Source organism: Myxine glutinosa, chromosome 1 (assembly GCF_964187855.1).
Source record: "Myxine glutinosa chromosome 1, kmMyxGlut1.1, whole genome shotgun sequence".
NCBI lineage: Eukaryota > Metazoa > Chordata > Myxini > Myxiniformes > Myxinidae > Myxine > Myxine glutinosa.
The window spans coordinates 382,975,137-383,000,083 of record NC_136261.1 but is presented as its reverse complement, the minus strand read 5'-3'; the positions used below and the strand labels follow the sequence as shown (position 1 = coordinate 383,000,083).

The following is a 24,947-nucleotide window of genomic DNA, read 5'->3' as shown; positions in this document are numbered from 1 at the left end:
CTAAAAATGTCTTAACTCCGTGAAAAATTGCCCGAAATGTCCCGAAACTCAAACTTGTTCTATAACTTATCTATCTATAATTCCAGTAATCTCTGTCTGTCTGTCTGTACGTCTGTACGTTTGTCTGTGACCGCTGTTTCTCGACAACCACGGGTCCGATATACTTTTAACTTGCCAGGTATATTGCTGGGGACCCGAGGATGTGCCTTTTCAAGGTTTCATATTAATCGGACAATTACTTACCGAGCTATGTCCAAAAAACGATTCAACCAATCAGAGAGCAGCGAACGATCGCGTGTGCCGAACGTGGCGGGCACACTCTGCCTCGGATGGCACATTTGAGAGCGTATTCATTTATTTCACGTTTGCAAACTATGTTGGCGTTAAACTATGTTTTACAACTAATAAAAACGAATTTGCGATTCATTCGCTTTCCTGCGCGTTTGTGTACGCGATGGCGATTTCTTTACCAAACTCCGGAAGCCGTTCGCTTTGGACCGAACCATTGCATGTAAATAGAGGGGGGGGGATTGTCACCACTCGCAAGCCGTTCGCTTTGGACCAAACCATTTCATGTAAATAGAGGGGGGGGTTCTGTGGTCGTTGCGAATGGACGAAACCATTTCATGTAAATAGAGGGGGGGGATTGTCACTGTACTCGCAAGCCGTTCGCCGTTCGCTTTGGCGTTGCGAATGGACCAAACCATTTCATGTAAATAGAGGGGGGGGATATAATTTTAGATAGATATATAGTACGGGCATATATATAGTACGGGCATGCCCTAGTGTATCTATAATTCCAGTAATCTCTGTGTGTGTGTGTGTGTGTGTGTGTTTGTCTGTGACCGCTGTTTCTCGACAACCACGGGTCCGATATACTTGAAACTTGCCAGGTATATTGCTGGGGACCCGAGGATGTGCCTTTTCAAGGTTTGAAATTAATCGGACAAGTGGTTCCCAAGGTATGGTCACCGTACTCGCAAGCCGTTCGCTTTGGCTTTGCGAATGGACCAAACCATTTCATGTAAATAGAGGGGGGGGTTCTACCGTACTCGCAAGCCGTTCGCTTTGGCTTTGCGAATGGACCAAACCATTTCATGTAAATAGAGGGGGGGGGGGGGGGTTCTGTGGTCGTTACTGCCACGTGGTTTCAAAGTTTTTTTTTGTTGTTGTTGTTTGCACGCATGTTTTTTTGCACCCACGTACGGGCACGCCCTAGTCATAATAAAGCCATGTACCAAGTTTCAGTTCAATGTTAAAGGGTATGAGAAAAAGTGTAGAAAACCATAGGTGTAACCTGTAACAAATGTGTAATGGACAGACCTGTAACAAACCAGACAAGCAAAAGGAGAGCAAACCTATAGTCCCCTCTGGGTGAATCCGGTCGGGGACTAATACATATAAAATCGGCATTACGATGAAGCAGATTAAGCATTCAAAGCACATTAATTGGGGCCTTTCCCTTCTAAAATTTCGAGGAAATATCTCTCTCCTATAGACACACTTTTCACAAAGTGTTGGTGCCACCGACGCAGCTTTCTGATCAAGAACTATATACCAGGTGGTTTGCCATTGCCTTCCCAGCAGTAATTTGGGCAGGAATTTGGTATCCGGTCATGTTGTCGGAAATAGCTCACCGAATCTTCACAAAGGACACAATGGGGTCTTAAATGTCCACCAACGAATGCCGGCAGATGGGATGCCCAGTTTAACGTCCATCCGAAGGACGGCACATATATTGATGAATCACCTGCCTGAGATAAAGGTTTATCGCTGGGTCAGGATTCAAACACAGGCTCGACAGTGTTGTTGTGAGTGTGCATACCTGCAGCCCATCCTGCCACCTCCAAGGCCCCCACTAAGTAATCTCTTAAAATCATTCGTTTCCTTTTGTAAGCCGTCGATATGTTTCTTTTATAAGTCATTCTGTCGCTTCTAACATCAGCGAATAAATAAAATAAACAAACTCTCGCCTGACCAAGTTCATTCAAAACCTCCTCTTTCTGAGTCAAAAACATCACTTTCCCACACCTTCTGTACTTGGTTCACCACGAGCAGAAGTTTTTTCTCTTGGGAACCATGGTTAAAAAAATAAAAAATAAAAATAAAAATCACTCAGGGCAATAATAACAAAAAACAAAGGAATCGATTACGTCGAACGTAGTGTTGGATGCTGAGATAGGTGCAGTGCAGTACTGCTGCATGTCTTAGTTACCATCTGCAACGCAGCAGCTCCGCCGATTTACAATTACATGTGATGGAATGAAACGTGCAAAACCCGAAATTTTAACAGTAATCACTTATTTTCCCCATCGTTTTACATTTCAGTCATCATTAACGGGACTCAAGAAACAAAAGGTTTGGGGTGGTGGAAAAATATCACAACTCAGCTCAAAAACCATGATTGGTTGAAATGAAACACCGCGATAACTAAATCGGTACACAAGAGTTTACCCACGATTGGTCAAAACCCAAGATATTCAAGGGTTTACTGTATTTATTTTAGCATTTTTCCCAATTTTTCAATTTGTCCCAGATCTCATTTTCAGACTACCAAGGGATAAAAAGGGGTCTTGATGGTCTCGGGGGTCTCATTGGATGTAACGGATTTAACAGACATAAGCACTGTCCAAATCACAGCACGTAACACACACACACCTGAAGAATGCTTTAGAATGCACCTGTAGAATGTTTATGATAAACCACACCTGTAGAAAAGAAATGGCCTCAAGCTTCTCAAGGGCTGTTTTCAGCATGGCTTTTCCTTGACGTAGAGACTCCATCTGCTGCTCCAGTTTCTCTCTCTGCTTCCCAAGAAGAGAAAGCTTCTCCATTTTCATCTTGTTGACGTGACTCTTCATCAGATCCACAGATTCATTCACAAATTGGCACACCAACCTTCGCTTCTCCTCCAACATGTCCTCAGTAAATCTGCATATGATCTGGGAAGAATCATTGATCATGTGATTCAAAAATCAAGAACAAATTTTCAGATAAAATGTATAAACTAACAAAAGGTGCAATGTATTATGGCTGGATAGGATCAGATCACTGGTACCAGAAGTGAGTTTTGAAGGTAAAATGAAGTGGGCACTCTTATCTACAAAGCTTATGGAGCCCAGGGAATTTCAACCTCCAACAAGTCTAAATTAGCAATTCAATCTTTCTTTTATTTACAAAATTGCCACATGGAAGAACAAAATAAAGCTAGAAAATTTAATTTTATGGAAATACGTCAGTGGGTGCACCTTTGTCCACATTTAAATGTTAACCCAGTTTTACGTGTGATCTCAAAGTTGCATGAAAAAAATTAAGGTCACAAAGGAAAGTGCGAGTGCAATAGAGAAAAGAGACGAGTGGAAGAGGACAATATTGGATGTGTCTAACTCGACTAAAAGACTGAAAATGATATTGAAAGGGTTGTGACCTTCGACCTGTGGAAGCCAAAAGTTAACAGTGGAATCCGGATAGACAACCCCAAAAATATCATGCCTCCGGCTGAACTCACAGTGATGTAGTGGGATAACAGGTGGATTCATCAAGGGGATAAATGAACAGAAGGTGTGTGTGTGTGTGTGTGTGTGTGTGTGTGTGTGTGTGTGTGTGTGTGTGTGTGTGTGTGTGTGTGTGTGTGTGTGTGAGAGAAAGTGAGAGAGAGTGAGAGTGAGAGTGAGAGAGTGAGAGTGAGAGAGTGAGAGAGTGAGAGAGTGAGAGAGTGAGAGAGTGAGAGAGTGAGAGAGTGAGAGAGTGAGAGAGTGAGAGAGTGAGAGAGTGAGAGAGTGAGAGAGTGAGAGAGAGAGTGAGAGAGAGAGTGAGAGAGAGAGTGAGAGAGAGAGTGAGAGAGAGAGTGAGAGAGTGAGAGAGTGAGAGAGTGAGAGAGAGAGAGACAGAGAAAGACAGAGAGAGACAGAGAGGGACAGAGAGAGACAGAGAGAGACAGAGAGAGAGGAAATACCAAAACTTGAAAATAAGAAGGATGGCATCATTAATGTTTATGTGGAATAAAGTATCATGAATAGGGATGGGACATGACAAGAGATCATGGAATGCACCACCAGCTCCAAGCCATTGAGGGAGGAGAGAGATTCAACCACCATCGAAGAACAGTTCCACAAAATGGGAATAAAAGATTGGAGGATGCAACCATTAAGCCTTGTTGTTTTTTGGTATACATACATGGTCGCGGCTCGATGAACAGCTCTAGCAGATTATGGTGGAACAAAATGGAAAGGGTGAAAGGCCAACATCAGACTATTGGAGAAGAGAGTGAGACCAAGGGGAGGTGGAGAAGGACACATGGAGGTAATTAACCTGAACACAAGCCAAACTAGAACAGCACTCGGTAATGCGCATAACTCCACCAGCCTGAACAGTTTACGTTTTGTATCCCACTGATGGGGCGGACTTGAACCAAAATTGACTCAGCTTGTTCTTGCCACTCAACCAACTTATCCACCAAGTTTTGCCAGAACACATCCACAACTTTTTGAAATATCGTGCTGTATATGGTTTTTGGCACAATCTCTCAATGGTGAAGAATCACTTAAATTATGGTATCCAGACCCAGATCTTCACCAAAATCAAATAAATTCGTCCTTGTCACACACCCAACCTCTCCACCAAATTTCGGCCGAATCCATCCACCACTCTTTGAAATATCCTGTTCACAGACAGACAGACACACACACACACACACAGACAGGCGTGAAAACATAACCTCCGTCCATCTTTGGTGGTGGAGGTAATGAAACAGAAAGGAGAGGAAAGAGGAAAGCGGGGATGAAACAGAAAAGGAGAATTACGTGGGAGAATTACTGCTCGGCTGGTGTCGGCCTGATACGTCAGATGGCACAGCGATGGTGGGGTTCACCAGACGACCTGGGTTTGACTCCCGGTCTGAGTGCGTAATTTCCCCCACATACAGTGTGCTCCATAAATATTGGACCAGTGCAGTCAAATTTGTTATTATTGCTATATCCTCAAGAAATTGGGATTTGAGATCGAATGACGAATATGTAGAACAATTGCAGTTTTCATGTTCTGATTTTAAGCAAGCATAAGAATTGGAACACATGATTGACAGGTGTTTCTCGTTGCATCGATTGTTTTTAGCCTTTGCTTTTGCATTTAGTCAGTAGACATAAACCAACATGAAGACCAGAAAGCTGTCTATGAAAGAAAAGCAAGCAATTTGGAAGCTGAAACAACAAAATAATTAAATTAGAAACATAGCACAACAATTGGGCATTGCAAATACAACAATTGGGAAATTTTTAAAAAGAAAGAAACCACTCATGTACTTGGCAATAGACAACGGCCAGGTCAGTCAGAAAACAACTGCAGTTGATGGCTGAAAATTCAGAGCTGTGAAGAAAAACCCTAAAACAACCATCAGTGACATCACCAACAACCTCCAGAGTGCAGGGGTGAAAGTATCACAATCTTCCATTCACAGAAGACTTCGACAGCAGAATTACAAAGATGACACAGCAAGATGCAAACCTCTCGTCAGGCACCAAAAATAGATAGGCCAGATTATAATTTGCCAAGAAGTACACAGGTGAGCCAGTGAGTTCCAGAACAAAGTTTTATGATGGACGATACAAAGCGATGGAAAGGTGAAAGTGCGGAGAAAGGAAGGAACTGCCTTTGATCCAAAGCATACGACCACACCTGACCTTCTGTACTCTTGCGTCATATTCACCTTTTGATCTCAATACACGATACAGCTTGCTCGCGTATAGAAGTTAATAGTCTGTCTATTTAACTGTTCAGGGCAAATGCCAGGCCATCCACTGTCACACCTATAAAGTCGTTACAAATTGCTTGCTTAGGGTCACACATGTAGCCTTTTTCATTCAAACGCTCCTGTTAATCAATGAATGAATGAATGATCGTTTTAAGGCCATTTTTCCCCGCTATAGCGGGGGTTAGCCTTGCGGGCCCCATGACAATCATGGTTCCCTGTTTGAGGCAATGTTTTTATGGCGGGATGCCCTTCCTGACGCCAACCATTGGTCACGCTCTTGCGATGCGCAGGGATACGGTGTACCTATTCTGAATCTGGGTACACACCGTGATCATTCATCCCAGCAAGCTGGTACTCAATTTGCCGACCTCGGAAGGATGACAGGCTGAGTCAACCCCCCTGGCGTTAATTCAGCGATCGACCGGGATTCAAACCCAGGATCCTGGGATCCTAAGCCGGCACCCTAACCGCTAAGCCAACACCAGGGATATTAATCAATATAGTAAAATAAATTAAGGGTTTTCTAGACATATATACCAGGTGTAAGCTTGAAGTTTAAATAAGTTGAAAGAACATTATAAATAGGTGCCTTTTGCAAGCACAGATAATGTCCAAAGTCTTGCACTCCGCGAAGCAATGCAGTTTATATAGGCCACCAGCCGTTGGTAAGCCAAGCGGTAAGCGTTGGAAAGCCAGTCAAGCTAACCATTGATCACATATATAACCTTTTACTTCAAATGTCTCTATAATCAATATATATATATATATATATACTCACGACACTATGATAATCAATATATATATATACTCCCTATGATTAATCAATAAAGAGTTACTAAGACATCGTGTGTGTGTGTGTGTGTGTGTGTGTGTGTGTGTGTGTGTGTGTGTGTGTGTGTGTGTGTGTGTGTGTGTGTGTGTGTGTGTGTGTGTGTGTTTAATGAAATGTATAGGTTGAAGGAACATGGAATTAAATAAAGACGGCTTTGCACGCTGTACTACCTGCACGCATTCCATAAGCTGGCCGGGTGGTTAATGACCAGGTGTGAATCCGTAAATCCCTGTGCATGGACAAGCCCACAGCATGTAAGCTTACTCAAGAGAAAGCCAACAGAAAAAGAAAAGCACTGACATCTCTGATAGAAGACAAGGACAAACACATAAATAAGGTTTTGGTGCCATTGAGGCTGGGTGAGGGAGATAACTAATCCAAGATAGTCCCATCTCTTTTCAATCTTCTTGATTGCACCACACATTAAAACTGACTTCCCAAAAGACCAAGGCCAATAGATGGTAGATGGTGATCTGAGACCACAAATGAACACGAGTTGCTTTCATTTCTGACATCTCACCTTCACAACTATTATTGTGAAACTTTCGTTAATTACCAGACCGGACATTCTTTACACACCCTATCTCTCCAAGGTCTCACCCCTTCTTCACCCTCCCCACTCTATGACCTTTCAGTGCACTCCACACCCGTTTCTGACTTTCTCTGAAAGGTCCTATTTAAAGGCTGCATAGACAGAAGAACTCAGGAGATTGACATTGAGAAGTTGCTTGCATCTTGTGCTGTGTTTTTTGCTGGTGTTCTCCTTCGTATTTCTTTGATGTAACCAAGTGAATTTTAATCTCTCCGGTACTAAACCTTCATTTAATCTACAACTTTGAGAGGACATTCAATCATTTCCTCCAAACTGGGGAATGGGGTCAAACACGATACAGCTCTTGCACCTTCGTGCCATGTGGTGATTGCAACTAAGTTTGGTGGAATTTCTGCGCAACTGTTTAGGAGGAGATGGCGTGACGGACAGACGTGGAGCAAATTACAAAGTCCCCCCATTTATTTATTTACAAATAACAGTGATAGTAAATTGGAGCATTGGGATGGTTCAATTAATTGATGGGCTTGGTTCATCAAAACTTCTTCAATGCAAGTTTCCGAACTGAGTTCCGTTAGCGTGTAGGTGCCGCCCAAGCAGTTTATTGGCAAGGGCCATGCTGGGCAGTTTGCCATCCTTCTCACAGCAATGGTGTGGCAGGAATTTGGAATTTGTTCAGGGTGACTGTGTTTTCGCGAAGGACACTGTGGGACATTCAACGTCCAACTAATGCTGGCAGATGGGAAGCCCAGTTTAACGTCCAAATGCTTACACATCCATAGAAAGGCAATATATAAATACGAATTGTTAATTATTTTCATTCACTTAATCAGGTCTCATTCAAGCTTGCAAAATGTTTAACATAGGAACCCACTGGGCACCCAAAGTTACACAACCACATTATATAACCGTTGTGAATGAATGATCGTTTTAAGGCCATTTTCCCTGCTAGAGCGGGGGTTAGCCTTGCGGGCCCATAACAATCATGGTTCCCTGTTTGAGGCAATGTTTTTATGGCCGGATGCCCTTCCTGACGCCAACCCTTGGTCACGCTCCTACGATGCGCAGGGATACGGTGTACCTATTCTAAACCGGGGTACACACCGTGATCATTCATCCCAGCAAGCTGGTACTCAATTTGCCGACCTCGGAAGGATGACAGGCTGAGTCAACCCCCCTGGCGTTAATTCAGCGATCGACCAGGATTCGAACCCAGGATCCTAGGATCCCAAGCCGGCACCCTAACGGCTAAGCCAACACCAGGCTCATTATATAACCGTTGTGAAATAAATAAATTAAATAAACCGCTAAATAAATAAAATAATATAAAAATAAACCGCTAAGCCTGGTGTTGGAGTGGAATGTGGCAAGCGAATGATGCGACAAGAGAGAAGAGTTGTAACAATGGGAGGAGGAAGCTGGTGCCACAGTCTGCCAGGAAAAAGTATGAAGCCCATCTTGATCCATGTTTTTATCCACCTACATAATGAATTGGGAATTTTATATTTTAGTATAATGACGTTTCACTGATAATTTGCAGAACTATAGGAAGTAGTTTAGGTTTGTTTGGTGTTTTTTAAGACAGAGATTATCGTTATTACAAAGGTACAGCAGCGAGTTTTCCCTGTATGTGTCCAGGTAAAGTCTGTTCGCTCATTCAGCACCAATTGGGGTTTGTTTCCACCAGCCAATCAGAGGAGAGTACTGGGGTGGGGTTCAGAAAGCAGTTTTTCGCTGCTGCGGCTTGACGACAGACTTTCAGGGGTTGTCTTGCCTTGTTTGCCTGAAGTGGGAATAAAAACATTATATGCTTGAACTATCAGCTTGTTCTCTCCAAACTACCAACAAAGCTTCATGTAGATTAATACACACCCCAACTTATGAGGCAGCATCTACTGATCTGTGGAGGCTGGGGTGAGGGTTTCATGGGGGCTTTGTTTGCTCACTCATGATCAGTCCATGGGTACAAACACATGTAACAAATTTGAGACACATTGGCTTGGTAGTCTTCAATTCTATTAACGGCTCAAACATACCTACATGCACAATACCCAAAGATAAGTCACATTTAAGTAGGATTTTTTTTAAAATTTCATTTTATTCTCATTATCTTTGAGAGTTCGTTCACTTCCGAAATTTTAATTATCATACCCAAAAATCACAAAGCCGTTAGTTATCGGAAGAGAAACATAACAGCGCAAGTCAGCACCTCCCTCGAGTGCCTAATGTGTTTTGCTCTCGGATGAACAGAGAAGGGGAGCACGTCCCCCCTTCTCCCACAATTTCGGCTCACTATTTTTCCCCTCAATAATCTCGGAGCATGCAACCATAGCTCGTTCGATCACGTGGGTTCACAGGTATTAAAAAAAAAAAAACACCTTTAGAGGCCATTTTTCCCCGCAAGTGGGGGTTGGCCTTTTTCGGGCACCATGGTTGTTGTTGTTTTTTGGTCCCCTTTTTGAAGCAATGTTTTACGGCCGGATGCCCTTCCTGCCGCCAACCCTGTTTGTCGCCTTTTACGACAAACAGGGCATTACCAGTGAACTGGTACTCAATTAGCCGACCTCGGAAGGATGACAGGCTGAGTCAACCCCCCTGGCGTTAATTCAGTGATCGACCGGGATTCAAACCCAGGATCCTAGGATCCTAAGCTGGCACCTTAGCCGCAAAGCCAACGCCAGGCTCACAGGTATGTGAAGTACAAATTAAACAATAACAACAACAGCAAAATAACAACTTCCCACCTGTTCTTGCAGTTCTTCTTCCTGAACCTGCTTTAGTTGGGATGAAACGCCCTGCATTGACTCCGATAAAAGAGGATACTTTGCAGCCAAAACACCCTGCACAGAATAAAGAAACGACAGAATTAAAGAATCGTGAACTTCTGGCAGATTAAAAAGGAACATCCTGCACAGAATTATATAAATCCATTATGTACATTTGTGAAAAAGTCCAGCCAAGATGGGAACGTTTGTTTCAAATTTAAAAACAATCTTCACTTCAACTCTATAGCTGCGTGATAAAATTAACTACTTTGGTTTATCAGAATGAAGAATGGATTAATGAAAACAACTAGGGCAATACGACTGTCGCCAATATGCCTCCGCATAGTCCCACAATTGGTAGATGCCCTCGTTCACTGTCCCCAAAATAAACAAGTTTGATTTAAATCACAGCACCACTTGATTGTCTGCGACATAAGGGTGAAAGGTGCGAGGAGAGCTCGGCCGGTGAAGTACCAACCGAGAATGAATGTGTGGAGGTCGAAAGAGGTGACGGTGAGGGAGGCATTAAAAGAGAGGCTGAGTATGATGTGGTTGAGCTTGAAAGTGGTTGGATGTCAATGAAAGATAGTCTGTTGGGAGCCATTGGTGAGGTGTGTGGATGGACAAAAGGACCACCGAGGCACTCGGAAACATGGTGGTGGGATGATGAAGTTGGAAAGATGTTTGACGAGAAGAGGAAGAAGTTAAAGGAGTGGCAGAAGGCGAAGGGTTCAGGGGCAGAAAAGGCAGAGGATGAAAGTTATAAGGCAGCCAGGAATGCTGCAAATAAAGAGGTAGCAAAGGTGCAGGAGGGCATGTAGGAAAATGTTCGGAGAACGCTTCGATTCGGAAGAGGGTCAGAGAGCGGTATTCAGGATTGCAAAGCAGATAGCGAAAGAGGTGTGATGTGATGGGGGTGAGTTGCTTGAAGGATGAAGTGGGACAAATCGTTGTGGACCTAGATGGAATTAAAGGAAGATGGAAGAGATATATGGAAATGCTGTTGAATGCAGAGAATGAATGGGATGGTAACAGAGAGTAACCCAGTTTTAGGACCAGCAGAGAAGATAACTGAGAAGGAAGTTGAGGAAGCGATAAAATTAATGAAGAGTAGAAAAGCGGGAGGGCCGACAGGAGTTGTGGGAGATATGTTGAAGGCAGCAGGAAGTGGAGGGGAACGGGGGGGAGGGGAGGAGAGGGGGGGTAGGGGAGAAGAGGGGGGGAGGGGAGAAGAGAGGGGAGGGGGAGGGGGGAGGGGAGGAGAGGGTGGGAGGGGGGAGGGGGAGAGGGAGGGGGGAGGGCGAGGGGGGGAGGGGGAGGGCGAGGGAGAGGGGGAGGGGTGGGGGGAGGGGGAGGGGTGGGGGGGAGGGGGGAGGGGGAGGTGACGTCATCGCAACATTTAGATATGAAGGTCCAGATAGAGATTGTGCAATTTAACGACTCAAATAATGATTCAAAACCAAACAATTTTTTACTTTTGTAAACAACTTTGTCAATAACATATTTGGTCAAAAACAAGTACTGTACGAACAAACAATGTTGATGTTTTGTACTGTTTTCAGGCCGTGGTTTTAAATGGGATTTTTACCCCACGCATGCGAAGCAAAAAGCGGGGTTAAGCAATTGATTCATGTTCATCCATCTTATCAGTTTATGATCAAGGTAGTGCTTATTTAAAATAAAATGGCACATTCTGAACATGAATCAGAACATGAATAGGAAGACAAGTTTGCTGTTTTACCGTACTTTGGCTCTGAAGTCATCCTGGTCGAGCATGCACAGAGAGGAGCGACATAATATCTTTACTCTGTCTGCCTGAAAATAAAAAATTGAATTAAAAAAGTTGTTTTAACAATACTAACATTCATGTATATACACACGTTTGTACACTGCGCAAGGTATCGTGCTCAGGGAAGTGTTACGGATTCGTCACTTCCGCTGTTGTGGTTTTCACCCACTTGACATGTTTCTGATATCATGTATTATTATTATTCTCAAAAGGTTTAGTGTTCAGGAACAGCTATCTAAAGTTTAAAAGGTCAACGTAAAATGATACAGGAAACCGACCCAGAAGAAAAAAAGGCGGTAAAGAAGAGGAAGGCGTGAGGACAGTGAAAACGACGCGTTCTGAAAAAGCTCGGTACCTAGCGTGGTCGAGCATACATCGCGAGTGAACTTTGACTCCTTGAAAGGAATCTCGTGCGATCGGTGTTATCGCTGGTGTTATGGAAAAGCCTGCGATGTCAGGTACAGGCGTGAGGTTCCGGAGAATCTTCGCCTCGCGGCCGCGGTTCGAGCGAGAGCCGTCCGCCATTTCGCCCCGCCTTCATCGGAAAAGGTTTTTGTCGCGTCGGCTGGGCTTATCCTCCGGTGGTTTGCCGGGGACGGCTGTGCAATAAAGCGGCGTCTGAAGATTGCACTGCGGTTCGCTGATTGAACGGTGCAGGTGCACGTCTGGATCGCGTCTTTGGGAGTTCCCTTTCCACTGCCCATTTGCTGTTGGTGTGGATCACGTGACAGTCCACGCCTTACCTACACCTCCTTATTCGCCATCGCCCCGTCGCCTCATCTCCATTGAGTTATAGGGACATTGAGAAGGACTCGGTTTCAGTCTCTGGGGAGGGGGGGGGGGGGGTACCGTGAGTTTGAGCTAGGTTACCCTCTTAAGATCTAGATTGAATGGTTGATGGCCACCATTGTTGAATGGTTCTTCTTGTGTGCTTTTAATATATTATTTGTTCATTGACAACCAAGGGTGTGGTTTCCTTATTGATTTGATCGTTTCATTTGATGGTTTCATGGATGGTTTCATTAGCGATCGATTTTGACACGGAATAATATATATTTTTCTGCCGTGACTCCTCCCGGGGTTCGGAGGTATACCGAGACCAGAAGGTCGGGGAGGGGCACGTAACAGAAGGCAAATAAAATGGCTGTAGGGAGGAATGGGGGGCAGGAGAGGATGTATAGAGTGGACAAGATATACACAGAAGGAAACTCAGGAGTGAAAACTGGAAATAAGGAAAGAGGAGGGATTGGGTGGGGTGGGCGTTCAATGACGGAAGAAAAGATCATAGTTTTTGATTGGAGAGGATCTGAGATGGCGGTGAACAACTGTCTTGAAGACTTGGAGGGAAGAATGAGATCGAAGAGAATGGGGAAGTTGGTTCTGCGGGCAGAAAAAAAAAAAGAGGAACAAGTAAGTAAAGGTGAGCAGCGATTCTGGATTTAAGGAGTTTCGCCAGAAAAGGGATAGCCTGGTGTTGGCTTAATGGTTAGGGTCATGGACAAATCATGGAAAGAGCAGAGGGTGCAAGACCAGAAAGGAAGCGGTAGAAGACAGAGACCACCGACCTGTTTGCGATAGCAAATTGATAGGCTCATAGACTCAGCTTCAGCGCAAGAGATTCCAATGAGCTAGAAAGGCCTTGGTTTCCATTGCTTCAACCGGAGCACGGTGTGAGGCAGGGGAGCCAGACCAGACAGGAGAGCACCTGGCTTTGAGGCCAACTTTGAAATGTGGTTTGCCCAGGAAAGACCATAGCTGATATTGAGACAAGGAGGTTGAATGACTGAACTTCCTCAAGAGTATGGTTAAGAAAGTAGATAGCAGGTTTGGCGAGACAGTCCTTTTGGATAGAAAAAGTGAGAATGTGAGATTTGCCAGGATTGAAAGACATATTCCAAGTGTTTGACCAGCTCGTGATTTTTTTCCAAGGTCTGAAGAGAGGGATGAGGCTGCAGCACGTCTATCTATCTAAAGGATGAGGGACGTCACGGCAGAAGGGGGAGTCATCAGCAAATATTTAAAGAGGACTTTCCGGAGAGTTGGAGATCATTGATGAAGATCAGGAATAGGTATGGGCCCAGAATACTGCCTTGGGGCCCACTAGCATAGACAGGGATAGGAAAAGAAAGGATTCCATTGAGTGCCACACTACAAGAGGGGAGGAAGTCAGAGTGGAGTGTGCCTGTTGTATGTGTGCTTTATGAAGTCCTTTTAAAAACAGGAAGTTTCGTGTTTGGAATGACTTTCAATGTAAACTACCAGGCAGGCAGACAGAGTACGAAAAATTGTCACACCAACGAACGCACGATCAGGCCGGATTCTGAGCCAAAATACTGTAAAACAGCAGACTTGTTTTCCGATCAGTGTTCAAAATACAACATTCAATTTCAATAGGTTTTTCCTCAATCAAAAACTGACAATCAAACTGATAAGATGGACAGACAGACAAAACAATTGCTTAACCCTGCTTTTCGTTTCATGTGTGTGGGATAACGAGAACAGCACTCTGAAGAAAGCATACTTCCACCTCTCTGAACAGTTTACACTGTGTATCCCACTGATAGGCCGGATCTGCATCTGGACCCGAAACAAAAACTGATCGGCTTGTTCTTCTAATCTACACAACTCACACCATAATTCATCCACAACTTCTTGAAATATCACGCGCTCTCTCATTTTGCCCCATCTCTCAATGGTGAAGAATCACTCACAAAATATTATATCCATTCACATCCGCATCTTCACCAATCTCGAATCAATTAGTCCTCGTCACACCCAACCTGTCCTGAATCGGTCGATAACATTTTGAGATATCCTGCTCACTGGACAAAGAAACAGATGTGAAAGCTTAACCTTCATCCACCTTTGAGTGAGGAGGTAAAAATAATAATATATGGATAGAATATGTAACCATTTTTTCTTTCACTGATTTACTCACCTTTAGTTCAGTATGAGCAATTTCCACAGCAACAACGTTGTGGTTCTGATGTTGTCCACCCATACACATCAAGCACATGAAGCTCCCATCATCCTTACAATAGAGTTGGACTGGCTTTTCATCATGTTCAGTGCATCTTAGTTCCTTAATCTTCACTGCAGGATCCACCAGTTTGTGCCCTTTCTGTTGATGAGGCTTCAGGTGTTGCTCACAACAGACGATCTCACAAGGTACACACCTCTTGGCTGCATCTCCATTACAAAGCTCACAGTGACTCTTGCTGCCCCCCAATTTCACTCCCTTCTTAACATTCACATCATCAAGTTGTGCATCTCGGGCCTCAACCCCCAATCCAACTTCCTTCTTTTTCAATTTGATATTTTCTACTAAGTTGGCAACGGTCACATTTTTTTTGAGTTTTGGTTTTTGTGTAAAGACCTCACGGCAATTTGGACAAAGATAACCTGTGCCTTTTTCCCTGCTCTCCCAGCATTTCTTTATACACACACAACAAAACGAGTGGCCGCATGGTAAAGTAATGGGTTCCTTATAGAGTTCAAAGCACACTGGGCATGCAAGTTCAGCCAAACTATCTCCAATATCAGAAGAAGAAGAAGCAGCAGAAGCAGCCATCTCCTTGGGGTCAGAGAAGAGTGTGAAGCAGAATTTAATGGAAACCTGCAAATGGAGAATGAAAATGAGAAAAATTTTAAGAAATGAAAGATCAAGTATATAAACATAAAGAACAATTAGGTTCAGAATTATCATTCAGGGTATTAAATGAAACTACAAACTGGATAAGAAGCCAATCAGAAGGTGCACTGCAAACTCATCATCAACACAGGTAACATTTTTAGGTCATATCATCTCGATTCTCGAAGAGAGAACTTGATAAATGGGTTGTGATATCCGGATGTCTGTCCGTCCACCCAGTCATCCATTAACTTTTTGCTACTGCTCCTTTATTACCCGGCTGAATGTTCTGAAACGTGACACAAGAATACAAGACAGTAGGCCGCACAATCACTCGGGTTTTGATTTTTCAATTTCAGATCATGGGCATCCCCATGGGGGAATTACGCCCCAAACTTCAGATCCCTACTCTGATATTTACCAACTGATTGCTTTGAAAGAAGAAGAGGCAGATTGAAGAGGAAGAAAGGAAGAAGAGGCATTTATATTTGATGAAGATTCAGTTTGGAGATGTTGAGAAAAAAAATGAGGCAAAGGGAAATAAAGAACCAGGAGATCAAGCAGAAACTAGAACTGCGAACAATGATCGGCTTCCAGGCAAAATGGCCACCATACCACGTGAGTGATGACGTGATCATTTAAATAATGTTTTCTCGTCGGTCGTCAATCATATCTATTTGGTTTGGATCACTTCAGCGTTTCTGGAGATATGGATTTTCAATTTATTTTCCTTAAATCCAAGATGTCCACCATACCATGTGGTTGATGATGTCATAGTTCAGAAACATTTTTCCACATGGGGAGTTGATCATACATATGAAATTTCGTATCGATCCGTTCAGCAGTTCTGGAGAAAGATACCACCATTTGAGGCCATTTTTCCCCACAGAGCAGGGGTTGGCCTTTTTTTGGCACCGTGGTCCCCTTTTTGAAGCAATGTTTTATGGCCGGATGCCCTTCCTGCCGCCAACCCTGTTAGTCACCTCTTGCGACACACAAGGAATTACCAGTGAACTCGTACTCAATTTGCCGACCTCAAAGGGATGACAGGCTGAGTCAACCCCCCTGGTGTTCAATTCAGTGATTGACTGGGATTTGAACTTCTGGAGAAAGATGTTTAAAGGTTTTCCTTAAATCCAAGATGGCTGCCATATCACACGACTGGTGACGTCATAGTTAACAGATACTTTTTTCCACATTTTGACATTTTGCATTGATCCGTTAAGAGGTATTCTGGAAAAGATTATTTAATTTTTCCTTTAAATTCAAGATAGCGGCCAAACCACATGACTGATGAGGTCATAGCATGCAAATATTTTCCCCCATCGGAATGTTTCAGAGAAATAGCTTTTTAGAGTTTTATTTTTAAATCCAATATGGCAGCCAAACCACGTGACCAATGATTTTTTTTTTCCCCCCACAAACTTTAATCCCCATGGCTAGGTATTTTTGTAAAATATTTGTAAAAATTTCACATTCTTTTTTGTAAAATTTATAAAATACGAGCCGAAAGCACCCGGCGTTGCCTGGGTTCTTTTTGAATGAATTTACGACTATAATTCAGCTTTTACTCGAGGCCATAGAAGATTGACTACTATAATTCAGCTCAGCTTTTAATTGTGAAATGGGCCCAATCCGGCCGAAGCGGCCTTGCCACCGAGCCGATAACGTTCCCGGGGCCCGTCCCGACATTTTTTGTATTAGAGGTTTCCTCCTATCTTTCACCGTTCAGAAGATTAGCTTGCACAGACAAACAAACAAACAAACAAAAACTTTTTCATATATATACTGTATAGATATTTGTAAAATTTCACATTGATTCGTTCAGTGGTTTTGGAGAAAGATGTTTAAAGGTTTTCCTTAAATCCAAGATGGCTGCCATATCACACGACTGGTGACGTCATAGTTTACAAATACCTTATTTTCCACATTTTGACATTTTGCATTGATCCGTGGAGGTATTCTGGAAAAGATTATTTAATTTTTTCCTTAAATTCAAGATAGCAGCCAAACCACATGACTGATGAGGTCATAGCTTGCAAATATTTTCCCCCACTGGAATGTTTCAGAGAAATAACTTTTTTAAGTTTTATTGTTAAATCCAATATGGCAGCCAAACCACATGACCAATGATTTTTTTTTTTTTTTTTTTTCACAAACTTTAATCCCCATGGCTAGGTATTTTTGTAAAATATTAGTAAAAATTTCACATTATTTTTTGTAAAATTTATAAAATATATTTGTAAAATTTCACATTGATCTATTCAGCGGTTTTGGAGAAAGATGTTTAAAGGTTTTCCATAAATCCAAGATGGCTGCCATATCATACGACATGTGACATCATAGTTTACAAATACTTCTTTTTTCTTTTTTTCCACATTTTCACATTTTGCATTGATCCGTTAAGAGTATTCTGGAAAAGATTATTTTATTTTTTTTCCTTAAATTCAAGATAGCAGCCAAACCACATGACTGATGAGGTCATAGCTTGCAAATATTTTTCCCCCACAAGAATGTTTCAGGGAAAAAGCTTTTTAAAGTTTTATTTTTCAATCCAATATGGCAGCCAAACCACGTGACCAATGATTTTTTATTTTCCCACAAACTTTAATCCCCATGGCTCGGTATTTTTGTAAAATATTTGTAAAAATTTCACATTATTTTTTGTAAAATTTATAAAATATATTTGTAAAATTTCACATTGATCTATTCAGCGGTTTTGGAGAAAGATGTTTAAAGGTTTTCCTTAAATCCAAGATGGCTGCCATATCACATGACTGGTGACATGATTTTAAGGCCATTTTCCCTGCGAGAGCAGGGGTTAGCCTTGTGGGCCCCATGACAATCTTCTCCATTTTGCCGTATATTCTGCATCTCCCCTTGTTAACCCCCTTGCCCGCATTTCTTCTTTCGCCACCTTTAGTCAAGTCTTTCTTGGTCTTCCCCATCCTCTACTTCCTTCTACATTCATTTCCATCACTCTTCTCAACCAGTCACTTTCATCCTTCCTCAACACATGACCAAACCATCTCAAACCGTTTCTCTTCACAGCATCAATCACAGGCTCTATTCCCATCATCTTTCGAAATTCATCATTTGTCTTCCTCTCTCTCAACGATACTCCGCACATCCACCGAACCATTCGCATTTCCACCCTTTCCAGCCTTCGTTTATGCTCTATGTTCATTACCCATGTCTCGCTCCCATAATTCATAACACTTCTCACAAATGCAGCATACACCTTTCCCTTCTTTCCCAGTGCAAGTCAAAATTGCAAAAACAAAATTAATGATGCACAAAGTTACATTGGTATCTATAATGTGTTTAAGTTTCGTAGAGGCCTATAATGGGGCTTATAACGGCTTTCTTGGAATCGTCTCCGCAAAAAGTGTGAGAATAATAATCCTTACAAGAACAATCGGTTCCAGTGCGAACCTCACCGGAAGCCTAATAAACACAAGTGGAAATGAGTTCGAGCATTGAGACTGTGTATAAAGCTTATTTTTATTTTTGAAGAGGGGGGAAGGGGAGGGGGTGAGGCGAGGAAATCGTTGAGGTAGAACTGGAAGTAAGAATGTACTATGGAAGTACTATGGAAAAAGAAAAAAAAAGAAGAGGAACACAGAAATATTTTTCACACTTCCTATATCCGAGGTAAGACTGCGAGGTATGTCTTGGACAATACGAAATGAATTAAAATTATCGTACAAACGTCTGATTAACATGAAATATACAATGGGATACAACAGCAATACTAAGACGGAATGTATCGATAAAAATACGACAAATCCGCCTCGGAACACTTCGCTTGAGTGAGGAGGTGAAAATGGAGCTCAGATAATCGCAAGCACGTGCAAGAAAACTTAGCCTCACTGATCGTGTTTAACGGCTTTCATTTGAATGGCTCCGCCGACAAAGTCGCCGGAGGCATTATGTTTTTGGGTCGTCCAATTGTCCATACTTCCGTCCGGGCTAAACCTCGTTTTTCTCAGCAACCACATGTCCGATTGAGACGAAACTTTCAGGGTAGGAGTGACACCCATGCAGAATGTTTTATGATAATTGTGATGTCATAGGTCACGTGGTGTGGCAGCCATCTTGGATTAAAGGCAAATTTTAAAAAAAATTCTTGGAAACCGCTGACTGGAAAAATTTGAAACTTGGCACATTGTCAAGTACTCCCAATGGGGAACAAGAGCATGATGATGACATCATAGGTGAAGTGGTATACCAGCCAAAAATATTTTAATCGAATTCCTTATCCGAAATATCTGAAATTGCATGCACATGATATAGGACCCATTCGTTTCGAAATATTAAACTTATGACATCATAGGTCACATGGTTTGGCAGCCATATTGGATTGAAGGAAAATATTAAATAATTATATCTCTGAAACCTCTCAACCTATTGAGGCGAAATTTTACAAATATCGAACTTGAAATTTTACAAAAACTTTACAAAATTTTACAACAAATATTGTTTGAAAATGATGACGTCATAGGTCATGTGGTTTGGGAGCCATCTTGGATAGAAAAAACGAACCTCATCTGATCAACACAAAACTTCACAAATGTGATCCCCTACAAATACATATGCAGAGTGATGACTTCTACCCGTTGTGGGACAATGCAGAGGCATATTGGTGGTAGATTTGCATTGTTCTCGTTTACTATTTGAAAATGAGATCAAGTGTCTGTGGAAAAGCGATGATGGAGTACAGTCATCAAAATTGCGCAGTTTTTGCTTTACCTCAGCAAATTACATTTCGTTTAGATTCATTGAAAATCATACAATATAATGGATATGAATATACAAAATGAAAATGTTAAAAAGTACAAACAATAACATGTGAATTGGGACCGAACCACCGCGACGGGTCCGAACCACCGCGACGGGGCCTAACCACCGCGACGGGGCCTAACCACCGCGACGGGGCCTAACCACCGCGACGGGGCCTAACCACCGCGACGGGGCCTAACCACCGCGACGGGTCCGAACCACCGCGACGGGGCCTAACCACCGCGACGGGGCCTAACCACCGCGACGGGGCCTAACCACCGCGACGGGGCCTAACCACCGCGACGGGGCCGAACCACCGCGACGGGGCCTAACCACCGCGACGGGGCCTAACCACCGCGACGGGGCCTAACCACCGCGACGGGGCCTAACCACCGCGACGGGGCCTAACCACCGCGACGGGTCCGAACCACCGCGACGGGGCCGAACCACCGCGACGAGGCAGAACCACCGCGACGGGGCCTAACCACCGCGACGGGGCCTAACCACCGCGACGGGGCCGAACCACCGCGACGGGGCCTAACCACCGCGACGGGGCCTAACCACCGCGACGGGGCCTAACCACCGCGACGGGGCCGAACCACCGCGACGGGGCCTAACCACCGCGACGGGGCCTAACCACCGCGACGGGGCCGAACCACCGCGACGAGGCCTAACCACCGCGACGGGTCGACGGGCGCTAACCACGGCGACGGGCCCTAACCACCGCGACGGGGCCTAACCACCGCGACGGGGCCTAACCACCGCGACGGGGCCTAACCACCGCGACGGGGCCGAACCACCGCGACGAGGCAGAACCACCGCGACGAGGCCTAACCACCGCGACGGGTCGACGGGCGCTAACCACGGCGACGGGCCCTAACCACCGCGACGGGGCCTAACCACCGCGACGGGGCCTAACCACCGCGACGGGGCCTAACCACCGCGACGGGGCCTAACCACCGCGACGAGGCCTAACCACCGCGACGAGGCCTAACCACCGCGACGGGGCCTAACCACCGCGACGGGGCCTAACCACCGCGACGAGGCCTAACCACCGCGACGGGCCCTAACCACCGCGACGGGGCCTAACCACCGCGACGGGGCCTAACCACCGCGACGGGGCCTAACCACCGCGACGGGCCCTAACCACCGCGACGGGGCCTAACCACCGCGACGGGGCCTAACCACCGCGACGGGGCCGAGCCACCGCGACGGGGCCGAACCACCGCGACGGGGCCGAACCACCGCGACGGGCGCTAACCACGGCGACGGGCCCTAACCACGGCGACGGGGCCTAACCACCGCGACGGGGCCGAACCACCGCGACGAGGCCTAACCACGGCGACGGGCGCTAACCACGGCGACGGGCCCTAACCACGGCGACGGGGCCTCACCACGGCGACGGGGCCTCACCACGGCGACGGGGCCTCACCACGGCGACGGCGCCTAACCACAGCGACGGGGCCTAACCACAGCGACGGGGCCTAACCACAGCGACGGGGCCTAACCACGGCGACGGGGCCTAACCACGGCGACGGGGCCTCACCACGGCGACGGGGCCTCACCACGGCGACGGGGCCTCACCACGGCGACGGCGCCTAACCACAGCGACGGGGCCTAACCACAGCGACGGCGCCTAACCACAGCGACGGGGCCTAACCACAGCGACGGGGCCTAACCACAGCGACGGGGCCTAACCACAGCGATGGGGCCCAACCACCGAATCAAGCGAGCCACTTCCCAAGCAGAAGCTGACGTTTGTTGACGAAACACATCCCCCGTCACCCTGCGGACAACACGCCTTCCCAATCGAACCATCTACACAGGTCTAACACTTACAGTTACAGTGTCCAGTGTCCACCCTCCATGACGGAACGAAACAAACACGATCATTGTACATTTATCACTAATAACTTCATAATCAATCTCATCACGAACACAGACTTACCTCTCCGTTAGGTAAGTCTGTGTCCGAACGTTACCTCTCCTGGTGATGAGGTTTGAGAAACGGACAAACGATGAAATGAAAATGAAATACTTCCCGCGATTTGAACTCAGAGAGGACCTTCCTACCGTGACGTCATGAAAAACGCGATGACGTAGCATCGTAGAACGCGAGCGTGATCTCCCGTTAATTTAAGTCTCACAGCAAGCACGCTCCTCTTCTTCTTCAGCCGCCACAATTATTCTCAAGTTATTTGGATTTGGCCGGGAAGCTCGGCCGGAATCTTTCACCACTGAATTGAAAATATGTATATAGAACGCTCATACTCCGTAAAAAGTGTAGCCGCCGTGTCGCCATCTTGGTCAGCACGACTCGACCGACTCGCTTCGCGGATCTCGTTTGTTTTGAACGGGTCCCAGATTTTAAAAGCCAGACAACTGTTAAAATGCCATTTTGTGCGGCAATAAACTGCTTCAATCGGTTACGGAAGGGTTGTGGAAAGACGTTTCACAGCTGTTTCAAAGACGTTTCATTCATAGTCCATAGTGCTATGGAAGTACATAAAGTAGTTCCATCATGGCATTATTTTGATACGTAATAAAAGGACAGCTAAATTCATGTTTTCAATTTTGACCAAAAACAAATCATTGTGAAATAATTCGGACAGACTTCGCAAGTTTCATGAAAATGTCCCGAGTTCTTCACGCTCCCAAATTAACAATATTTGTTCTCGAATTTTTTTTTGTGAAAAGGAAAGGATAAAGGAAAGTGTTGTAGTAACTGTGATAGGTTTCCTATTGAAAAACGATCGCACAAAAAGTGAAAAAACGCAATGGCTTTTCGCTCTGAATTACGTGCAAACGCATGATGGAAATCACCATCGCCCAGCATCGAGTGCCAACCAAGATGGCGCCCGGTAGATACATCTCCATCTGTGTGGTGTGAATGGCAATGGGCCAATGGTCATTCCATATATTTTCAGTTCAGTGTCTTTCACGAACCGGTCGGCCAGGAACTGACGTTCGGCGGGCCAAAGGTTAGGAATTTGTAATTTATTCGGGATGCCGGCGATGGCTCGCCTTCTCCGTGGGATCTTTAAGGTCCACCATCTAACGGGGGTAGACGGGACCCCAAGTCTCACAGCAGGTCACGTGGTTATTTTAATGCCATCAGCTGGATTCTCAACATGTTTTTCACTGCGCCTCATCAAGGGGATCCTCATCTTGCTCCTCATCAACAGGGTCCTCATCTTGCTCATCATCAAGGGGATCCTCATCTTGCTCCTCATCAAGGTCCTCATCTTGCTCATTAAGGGGCCCTCATCTTGCTCCTCATCAAGGAGGTCCTCATCTTGCTCATCAAGGGGCCCTCATCTTGCTGCTCATCAAGGGACCCTCATCTTGCTCCTCATCAAGGGGTCCTCATCTTGCTCATCATCAAGGGGATCCTCATCTTGCTCCTCATCAAGGGGTCCTCATCTTGCTCATCATCAAGGGGATCCTCATCTAGCTCCTCAGCAAGGGGTCCTCATCTTGCTCATCATCAAGGGCATCATCAGCTTGCTCCACAGCTTGCTCATCAAGGGGCCCTCATCTTGCTCCTCATCAAGGAGGTCCTCATCTTGCTCATCAAGGGGCCCTCATCTTGCTCATCATCAAGGGGATCCTCATCTTGCTCCTCATCAAGGGGGTACTCATCTTGCTCAACATCAAGGGGATCCTCATCTTGCTCATCAAGGGGATCCTCATCTTGCTCCTCATCAAGGAGGTCCTCATCTTGCCCATCAAGGGGTCCTCATCTTGCTCCTCATCAAGGAGGCCCTCATCTTGCTCATCAAGGGGCCCTCATCTTGCTCCTCATCAAGGGGGGTCCTCATCTTGCCCATCAAGGGGTCCTCATCTTGCTCATCAAGGGGCTCCACAACTTGCTCATCAAGGGGCCCTCATCTTGCTCCTCATCAAGGGGTCCTCATCTTGCTCATCATCAAGGAGATCCTCATCTTGCTCCTCATCAAGGGGGTACTCATCTTGCTCAACATCAAGGGGATCCTCATCTTGCTCATCAAGGGGATCCTTATCTTGCTCCTCATCAAGGGGGTCCTCATCTTGCTCATCTTCAAGGGGGTCCTCATCTTGCTCCTTATCAAGGAGGTCCTCATCTTGCTCATCAAGGGGGTCCTCATCTTGCTCCTCATCAAGTTCATCAGTGAGACTTTATTACCCTGCGCTCCCGAAGCCAAAATCAGGGTTCGGCGATCGGGTGAGTGTGTGGCATACATGTCTGCATTTTTAAAATTCATTTCCTCGGCAACCATTTTTTTTTTTTTTTTTTTTCAAGGGGATCCTCATCTTGCTCCTCATCAAGGAGGTCCTCATCTTGCCCATCAAGGGGCCCTCATCTTGCTCCTCATCAAGGAGGCCCTCATCTTGCTCATCAAGGGGCCCTCATCTTGCTCCTCATCAAGGGGGGTCCTCATCTTGCCCATCAAGGGGTCCTCATCTTGCTCATCAAGTGGCTCCACAACTTGCTCATCATCATCAAGGGGCCCTCATCTTGCTCCTCATCAAGGGGGTCCTCATCTTGCTCATCATCAAGGGGATCCTCAAGATCCATCAAGGGGGACCATTGGTCCGAATGACACTAAATTTTAGCATAGTATGGACGCCATCTGTGAAAAACGTTACACCTCTATATCTCGCAAACCGTTCAATGGAAAAAATTGAAACATGGCTCATTGTCAAGTACTCCCCATGGGGAATAAGATATGTTGATGATTGCACATCGGATTTTTATGTGAAAAAATAAAAAATATTTTTTCACATAAAACGGCTTTTTTGCGTACAAAAAAATTATTTTGCTATTTTCGGAGAAAAAAAGAATTTCGCCCTTTTTCGGGCAAAATAA

The 24,947-nt window shown here is 45.1% G+C and overlaps 1 protein-coding gene across 8 annotated transcripts in view; it reads right to left on the bottom strand.

Moving 5' to 3' along the window:
• Positions 1–22,199, bottom strand: part of LOC137416036 (E3 ubiquitin/ISG15 ligase TRIM25) — a 40,379-nt gene extending 18,180 nt beyond the window's left edge. For 5 of the 8 annotated variants that reach the window (XM_068101586.2, XM_068101566.2, XM_078770213.1 and 2 more), the window contains exons 1-4: positions 22,047–22,191; positions 14,624–15,301; positions 9,876–9,971; positions 2,709–2,942 (exon numbers count right to left, since the gene is read on the bottom strand). In XM_068101586.2, the coding sequence (XP_067957687.2) occupies positions 2,709–2,942; positions 9,876–9,971; positions 14,624–15,256 (963 nt within the window). In that variant the 5' untranslated portion in view covers positions 15,257–15,301; positions 22,047–22,191. Of the gene's footprint in view, positions 1–2,708; positions 2,943–9,875; positions 9,972–14,623; positions 15,302–21,937; positions 22,004–22,046 lie in introns of those variants that run through there. The other 3 variants (XM_078770212.1, XM_078770211.1, XM_078770210.1) reach the window with 3 other exon arrangements.
• Positions 22,200–24,947: the final 2,748 nt, after the last annotated feature.